General features: G+C 38.4%; 1 protein-coding gene across 1 annotated transcript; it reads left to right on the top strand.

The window, feature by feature from the left end:
- The first annotated feature begins 542 nt into the window (after positions 1-542).
- On the top strand, positions 543-4,433 carry RGS2 (regulator of G protein signaling 2). The gene is made up of 5 exons (XM_072648354.1): positions 543-876; positions 1,965-2,066; positions 2,182-2,243; positions 2,915-3,081; positions 3,546-4,433. The coding sequence occupies exons 1-5, from the start codon at positions 767-769 to the stop codon at positions 3,738-3,740; spliced, it is 636 nt and encodes a 211-aa protein (XP_072504455.1). The 5' UTR covers positions 543-766; the 3' UTR covers positions 3,741-4,433.
- Positions 4,434-8,321: the final 3,888 nt, after the last annotated feature.

Below are 8,321 nucleotides of genomic sequence, written 5' to 3'. Positions count from 1 at the left end.
GTTTGGTTCTAAGTACTGACTGCTTTAAACTAATCAGTCTCGGAAAGTAATTTACTAGGCTCTGAGCCAATCAATTAAACAAGGATTGACTTTTTTTTAAAAAAAGTCTCTGACAGTTCACAAATTAAAGCAATTTTCTCAGTTAAAAAGCTTCACTTTTCAATTAAAATATACAATGGAGTGAGATGTACCAGGGCGGAGATGCTGAAGCCCAGATTTCAAACACGATTCTTATGAGGTGTCTTTTGGCTCATGGGGTGAGGAGGTGGGAAGAAGAGGGGGAGCACACCGAGTCGTGCCCATCTCTCTCCTTTCTCCCTGAATCAAGAACCGCTCTTTCCATCCAAGGTGGCTCCAGGTTCGTCTGGTGAGCCCCGCAGCACGCACGAAAAAGGTTAACAGCCTGAGCCATACAGTGAGAGATCTTTGTTTATTCCCTTCCCCCCCCCCCCCCCCCCCCACCTCACCCCGCAAAAAAAAACCCTTTCAGAGTTTCCAGCTCCGTTTTGGCATCACTGCGCATGAACTCACAGGGAGCACTCACGTCAGCACTGTCCTCAGCTCCAGCCCCAGTGAAGGGTGGCGGGGACTCCCGAGGCGGTCGCTGACATATCTTTTGTTCCCAGCAAATCCTCTCTGCGGCGGGGCGGAGTCGAACGCCATCGCCCTCGCCTTCCCCAGCCTCCGAGTCTTATAAAGCCCGGCGGCTCCAGGAGGAGCCTTCAGAGGCGACTGCCGTCTTCAGCCCAGTTCTCGGATCTGTATCATGCAAAGTGCTATGTTCCTGGCTTTCCAACCCAACTGCGGCTCCATGGAGAAAAGTGCCAGCAGCTACCCAAAGGGCGAAGAGAAGAGAGAAAAGATGAAGCGCACGATGTAAGCATCTCTCCCACCTACTCCCATTTCTTCTCCTTTTATGGGATTTCTTCAGAAACACTAGGCATCAGGAAGCTTTTCCCCCGGTTAGAAAAGCATAGTAAGAGGTTACTTTATAACAGGCTGTATCTCAGTCTTTAAAGGAGACTAAAGTAAGGTTGTAGCGGTTTTTATTTATCACAGTTAGGGGGAGGGAGGGTCTTGTTCTCTTATTTAAGCCAAGAAGAATAAATTGGGATGCATTTAATCCCCGGACATTCCTCGATTTTTAAAAGAAGAAATCATACTCCCTCCACTCCCTCATTAAAGAAAAATAAAAGTAGCCTGAAAATCCTGTCTTCCCGAGTTCCAGCCTTTTTCTCCGTATTCTAACTCTCCAGGTCGGTAGCTCTGCCCGACTTCTATCTTGCTCCTTGGACAGGGATGCCTTTATTGATACAGCAGGTGCTGGGCTTACGAATTTACTTCCCAAGTGAGAAGAGTTATTAAACTAGGAGACCTACTTCTTTGGCTTCTCTCTTCTTAGAAAGTATTAAAGCTCTTTTGTTTGAAAGGAGAAACTTAGAATTGCTTTTGAGAACTGTTGCACAAACTTTCCACGTAGGGCTTTATCCAAAGCCTTCAATTTTTGGAGGGGGGGGGGGGGGAGTAAGGAGGAAACTAATTAGACTGCTCTGACTCATTTCAGTGTCATTGAAGTAGATTTCACCAGATGACTGAAAATGGCCCAGAGTTGTCATAGTGTTGCAGAAACTAAAATTTCACACTGGCCAAAAGGAAAACCTGTTTCATTCACCACTTTTAGGATGACTTAAAGTTTCTCAATCATTAAAGCAACCTCACCTTGGCTACTTAATGAACCAGTAAAACCAAAAGCCATGTTCAGATCATTCAAGATAAGCTTAAACATTATTAGTGCAGAAAGGTTCATTTCACTGCAGTGCTTAGGTTTTTATTTTGGTAAGGTCTTATTTGTCTTTCTGTCGTTTAAGATTCTGTTTCTGGTATGAATAGAAGTACTTGGTAAAATGTGGGCAGCTATAATGATAAAGCATCATCACTCACTGAATATGATTGTTTCCTTTTAGCATAAAAGACTGGAAGACACGTTTAAGCTACTTCCTTCAAAACTCATCCACACCTGAGAAGCCAAAAGCCAACAAGAAAGGCAAACAGCAAGCTTTTATTAGGTAAGTTAGAGATCCCAAACTTAACAGTGGACTTTTGTCTAATGTGCATTTTGCCTTTTCTTTGAAGTAGGAGAAATTCAAATTTTTTTTTAAATGTATGCACTCATTTTTGCAGACCTTCTCCTGAAGAAGCACAGCTGTGGTCAGAAACTTTTGATGAGCTTCTTGCCAGTAAATGTAAGTGGAAATATTAAACTCAATCTGAAGTGATTTTAATCTCGGTAGCTGAATCCATGGATTATAAACTAGATTGATGTATTTTTAGAAGTTGGACATTGCAATTGTTTTCCAGGGTCAAGTCCTGTAACATAAGTAAGGTTTGGATTAGTTGTTTTTTTCTTTTCCCCTCATTATGAGGAAGTTCTGCCCTAAATTCAAACAAATGTCCTTTTTTTTTTTTAATAACCAGTGGAATTGTGTGTATTGTTATACCTCCAGTAAAATATCCTCAGGTGGGAAGAGAGTGAGAGAGTGAGACTCAGCCTGATTACAAATGCATTTGTTCACAGTTAAGGTTGAGTCAACTTTTCCTTTGCAAACAATGTTTTCAAAGGGCTTAGTTCAATAGGATTTATGGTTCCACCAGAGCTATTTCTTTTTCCTTGATAGCGTAGTTTTTATATATTTGAAGGTGCTCTGGAATGGCAATGTGCCAACCTTAAGAAATTTACCTGCTGGCATTTAAACTCTGAAACCTAGAGCTTTGCAAGTTTGAGTAAATTCTGGCAAGTTACTGCAACATAGAAAATCCTGTATTGAAGTCTTAGGTTTGTTGAAAAGATAAATAACAGAAAGTAATGTAAGACATTTTTATTTTAATAAATTCTTCACATTTCCCTCCTCTCTAGATGGTCTTGCTGCATTTAGGGCTTTTTTAAAGTCTGAGTTTTGTGAAGAAAACATAGAATTCTGGCTGGCTTGTGAAGACTTCAAGAAAACCAAGTCTCCCCAGAAGTTGAACTCAAAGGCTCGGAAAATTTATACTGACTTCATAGAAAAGGAGGCTCCAAAAGAGGTAATAATCCTTCATTTTGGCACAATTTTGAATACTTTAAGTTCTTAGCAGAATTCCAGTGAAAAGAAGGGCAAATATTCTTTTGTTTTAATAGGACAAAAGTTTTTATCCCACCATAACTTTCCATATTTTCCCCCAATATTAACTTTAGAGTATTAGGGCATGGTCCTTAATATTTTTTCATGACAAATATTAGCTGTTATCATTATAGCATTTTGAAATATGTTAACTGCTTTCCATACAACAGCTTCCTTGAACTGGTCCATTCAAATGTTATCTCCAGTTTTTACAAATAATGAAACTGACTCTGAGAAGTTGTGACTGACCCACAGTTACAAAGCTAGAAGTATGAAGCTGCACTATTCTAGATTCATGCCCAGTATTTTATGACATCTGAAATTTAGTTATTCAACATTAATATGATGTGCTGAAACTTAACAAACCATTGTCCATTTCTATTTCAGATAAATATAGACTTTCAAACCAAAACCATGATTGCTCAGAATATCGAAGAGGCTACAACTGGCTGCTTCATTACTGCCCAGAAAAGAGTCTACAGTTTGATGGAAAACAATTCCTACCCCAGATTTTTGGAGTCTGAATTTTATCAGGACTTGTGTAAAAAGCCACAGATTACTAGAGAGCCTCAGGCTACATGAATGAGCATGGGAAATGAAATACAGCAACAGAAAGAACATGTGACTTTTTCTTGCTAAGGAGGAAGGCCTGTGGCCCATGAAACCTAATAAAAACTGATGGTCTAAAAGACAAGCATCAAATTGAGCCTGGGTATTCAGGAAACATCACACAAAATACTGATCCTGCAAGTTGAATTGCATTCTGAATAACAATGACAGTAATGGCATAGGAGAAGATATGTTTGATTGTCTAGCAAGTGTTGTGTATAGAAGACAGTGAATCCATTGTCTAAATGATGTGTATTTTTAATTCACACTGGAGAAGTTGATATTCCAGAGCAGGTGTAAGACTATTCATCTGAAAGAATTGTTTTGTTTTGTTTTTTAATCAAATAGACCTGGGGGAGATCATATATAGCCTTCATTAAATGGCTATGCATCTCTTCCTAAACTAGTCTACGTTACCACTAAGTGTCTGATTGAAAGGTTTACTATGTACAGAGACAAGTCTGTATGACCCAGTCATTTGTGCTACTATCCCTTATCATGGAGAGAAAGAAGTGGTCCATATACATGTTGTCATATGTTGCAGGTTAAGGTTGTGTAGAACACTACCATGTTTGTGAATGCTATAAAAAAAAAAGTCGAAGGCAGCTAAACTTCAATGAAGTGGTCTTTAAATACTTGTTTTTAATAAATTTATTTTGATATTTATGACTGTTTTCTCTATTCTTTCGACCTGCCCCCCCCCCCTTTGCTTTTTGGATTAAAACCTGGTATCTATTAGGATTCCTAAAGATCAAAAAAGTCTAGAAAACCCAAAAGAATGAATAATGTGCATGAATTCAGGCATATGACTTCATCCTAGAAAGAAAGCTCCCTCCACTGATACATATGAACAACTTAATAGTCTTAGAAAATTGCCTAGGATGTTGGAAGGTTAAGTAACTTGCCTGTGTCCCCCTGTTCATGAAGTATGTACCAGCAGAAAGACTTGAACACAGCTCTTCCTAACTCCAAAGTAACCCTAGATACACTCTGCTATGCTATCTCTCTCCCTTTACATATGTTTATTGTATTTGCACAGTGACCATGGACAATATTTGAAGTTTCTCAACTGTCAACTGGGAACAGATAGTACTGTTTGCCCACTGAGGCACTAATAAAAGCAGTGTATATGGGCAAGGAAAATATCCTTTGTTTTCTCATCTCAACTTGAACAGGTGATAACTCATCAGCTAAATCAGAAATTGCAAACTGACATGCAACACGAAATTTAGCATTTTAAAACCATTAAGTTTAAGATAAGGCATAAAAAACCAAAATATTGGAAGTTCCTGGTCTTTATGAAATAGCTGTGTCAGGCACTATTATGTTGGGATAGAAAGATAAAACGAGTCAGTTCCTGCCCTCAAGGAGTCTGCATTTTATCAGGGGAGATAAACATGTATTCATATGAGCTCATAAAAACATTTACAAAATTTATGCAAGATAACTGTTGGGAGGAGCCACTAGCTTCGGAGGGCATAAGCAAAGTCCTCCTCTGGTAGAAGGCAACCTTAGGGCTGTCTGATGGAGGCAGGTTCCCTTTTATAACAGATTCAATTGTGATTTAATTAGTATTGTAAGCCACAGGTAAAGGAACTCTCCTTGACCACAGGACATTAGCACCTGCTTTGCACCTTAAGGAATTGCCTGGGGCCACAGAGAGGTTCAGTGACTTGTCCAATGTCACACAGCCTGTATATGTCAGCAGCAGGACTTGAAACCATTTTTTTTCCTGTCCCCAAGGTCAGCTATCTGTTTTGTTTTAGATGTCTCTCCTGGCAGACTTGTTTTCAATGTTTACAAAAGAATACTGCTTTTTTTTTTTCTCTCGTAAAATCTGCGAAGAACATTTGCAAAAAGGCCAGAGAGTAAAAACACCACCTAGAATTAGTGAAGAAAAGGGAGGAAGGATATCAGACCTATGATTGCATCACTGTGGGGAACTCCTGGGAATTCTTCTGCTGGTGCAGATCAGCAACTTGTCTGCCTGGAGGTGCAGAGGACTTAAGTGCCATGCTAACAATCATCCAACATATGCTAGAAGCAGGGCTGAAAATCAGCTCTTCCCAACTTCTGGACTTGCCCCCTACTCACTATACCCTACTGCAAGTCAGAAAAATGAATGGTTCTAAGAGTGAGAGCTGAATGTGAACCCTGAGAGCATATAGTCCATAGCTCTCTGTTCTACAAATAAGAAAACAAGTCCAGAAGTGACTTTACTCAAGATAAGTAACTAACCCTCTGATCCCATTTCCAGCCTTCTTTCTACTATTCTACACGTTATGCAGATAACTTCCAAATCTATACCTCAATCTCTGCTCTGCATGTAAAGCCTACCTTACTTGAAATTTACAACTAAACTCATTTCCCTACCCTAAACCTGCTTCTCATTCAGTGCTCCTCTTTCTTTTGAATGCCTTGGAGTCATCTTTGACTCTTTTCCTCCCTGTCAATCAGCTTCCAAGTCCGAATAATTACATTGCCAAAATATATCTCCCATCCTCCCCTCCCTTGACACTGTCAGCCCCATCTCAGGCTCTCATTACTTTATGCCCTGATGACCATAAAAGATCAAAGCTTTTCCCTCTAGTCTATTCATTCTCTAATTAATCCTTTCTAAAACTGGAAAAAAAAATTTTCTTTCCTAATGCACACATCTGACCATGTCATATACCTATTGAAAACCTCCAGTGATTCACAATTTTAGGGTCAAATACAAACTCCTTATACAGTACTGGTATATTTATGTAAGTCTCAACCTCCCTTTCTAGTTTTCACATATATTCATACAATATATGCTCAAGCCAATAAATTACTGTGCCTCTACTAGAAAAAAATTCATATCACCTTTCACAAAACCTTGTTTACTCTGTTTTTTGGCCTCCTGGATTTATGATTTCATTGATGTTAAAAAGCTCCAGGTAAGGGCATTATCTCTATAAATGAATATTGGCACCTACTTGTCAATTTATAGTCTTAGAGCAGGAGTTCTTAACTTGTGGTTTTTGAAGATTTTTTTTTTTTTACTAATGTATTTCAATCCAATTGGTTTTCTTTGTAATCCTATATATTTTACTTTCTGCATTTAAAAACATCATTGTGAGAAAGGATCCATGGGCTTCACCAGATAGTCAAAGGGGTCAAGACACAAAAATGGGTAAGAACCCTTGTCTTAAAGAGTTGCCTGGCACTGAGAAGTTAAATAACTTGCCCAGAATCACACAACTAACAAATGCTACAAGCAGGATTTTCACTTCCTGATTTTGAGAACAGCTCTCAAGGCACTGTACAATGGTGGCCTTTTCCCTTGCCCATAGTTGAGATATGATAATTTTCTGGTGAATTAACCTTAATTCAGTAATCTCATTGCAACTTTTCTTAAGAGGCATTGACAAATATACATCTAGGGATTACACAGAAGTAATAGCATTTTGCCAGATTATTCTGATCTAATTAGGGAAAAGGCAGGTGAGATATATGACTATTGAAAATGTATAAATTATCAAACAAGTCTTGTTGTAATTGACAATATTTCAAGAAAAGAAACCTCTCCCCTATAATGTTAATATTCTGTGGCAGATGGGCCTTTTGAAAAAAAAAAACACTCAAAGTCTCGCCTAAATCAAACATGTAACTCAAGAATATGTCCATTTGATTAGAATAAATTATACTGACAGCACTTTTAAAAAACATTTGCATGTCTTCATTGCCTTCATAGCTGGTAAAGAAGTATTTGTTTTCTACTTTCATTACAGATATGATCAGGAGCAATAGCAGAGAAAATAAGTTGCTCTAACAAAGAACAAATAAAAAATTCATTGCCCGTAATTTTTTCCCAGAGAACTGATAAAAGCATCAAATTTTCAGGTAGTATTTTCCACTGTTCTCTAGTGCCACTCACAGGACAAACTGGAATAGAGCTAAAATTAGCAACTGCATGCTTCCAGAAATAAATATTCCTTAATGTGTCAGTTTCCCAGAACATTTAGGATGTAGGTTAATTACCATAACCCATTAATTTTTACTAATTTCCCTTTTCCTCCCCCAAAGAGCATATCACTCAGTGAAACAAAAGGCAAAAGTTCTCCTAAGCATGTTGAGATCTTTCAAGATTAGTTTATAAATGTAAGCATAGTGGTAATTATTCCATCCAACTGTTAACGTCAAGTAATGCACAAAACATGAAGACATCGTCTGCAAAGGTTTTCACCACCAGAGAAGGTCCATATGAAAAATAGACTCTCTGTAGAAAGTGAGGTCCTCCACATACTCCTGTTTAAGAGTGATTGTTTTAGAGCCTAAGACATTATATGAACTCTTCATTGAAATCCATGATTACTCAAAAGGCATCAGCTTAACAACAATCCATCCAGGAAAAAACAAATGGATGAAAAATGCATATCATCCAGATGTAGCAGACAGTTGTTTGGTGATTCAATTGAGTTCATCTAGCTGTCATTATACATAGGATAAGTACTGTAAAATGATTACGAATTGAGCTAAGGACTGCACAGGTGGGAAAAAATGCAAGCTAGGTGGCATCTGAAAAACTAG

The sequence above is a fragment of the Notamacropus eugenii genome, chromosome 2, assembly GCF_028372415.1.
Source record: "Notamacropus eugenii isolate mMacEug1 chromosome 2, mMacEug1.pri_v2, whole genome shotgun sequence".
In the NCBI taxonomy this organism is placed as follows: Eukaryota; Metazoa; Chordata; class Mammalia; order Diprotodontia; family Macropodidae; genus Notamacropus; species Notamacropus eugenii.
This window is presented reverse-complemented; position numbering and strand designations above follow the sequence as displayed.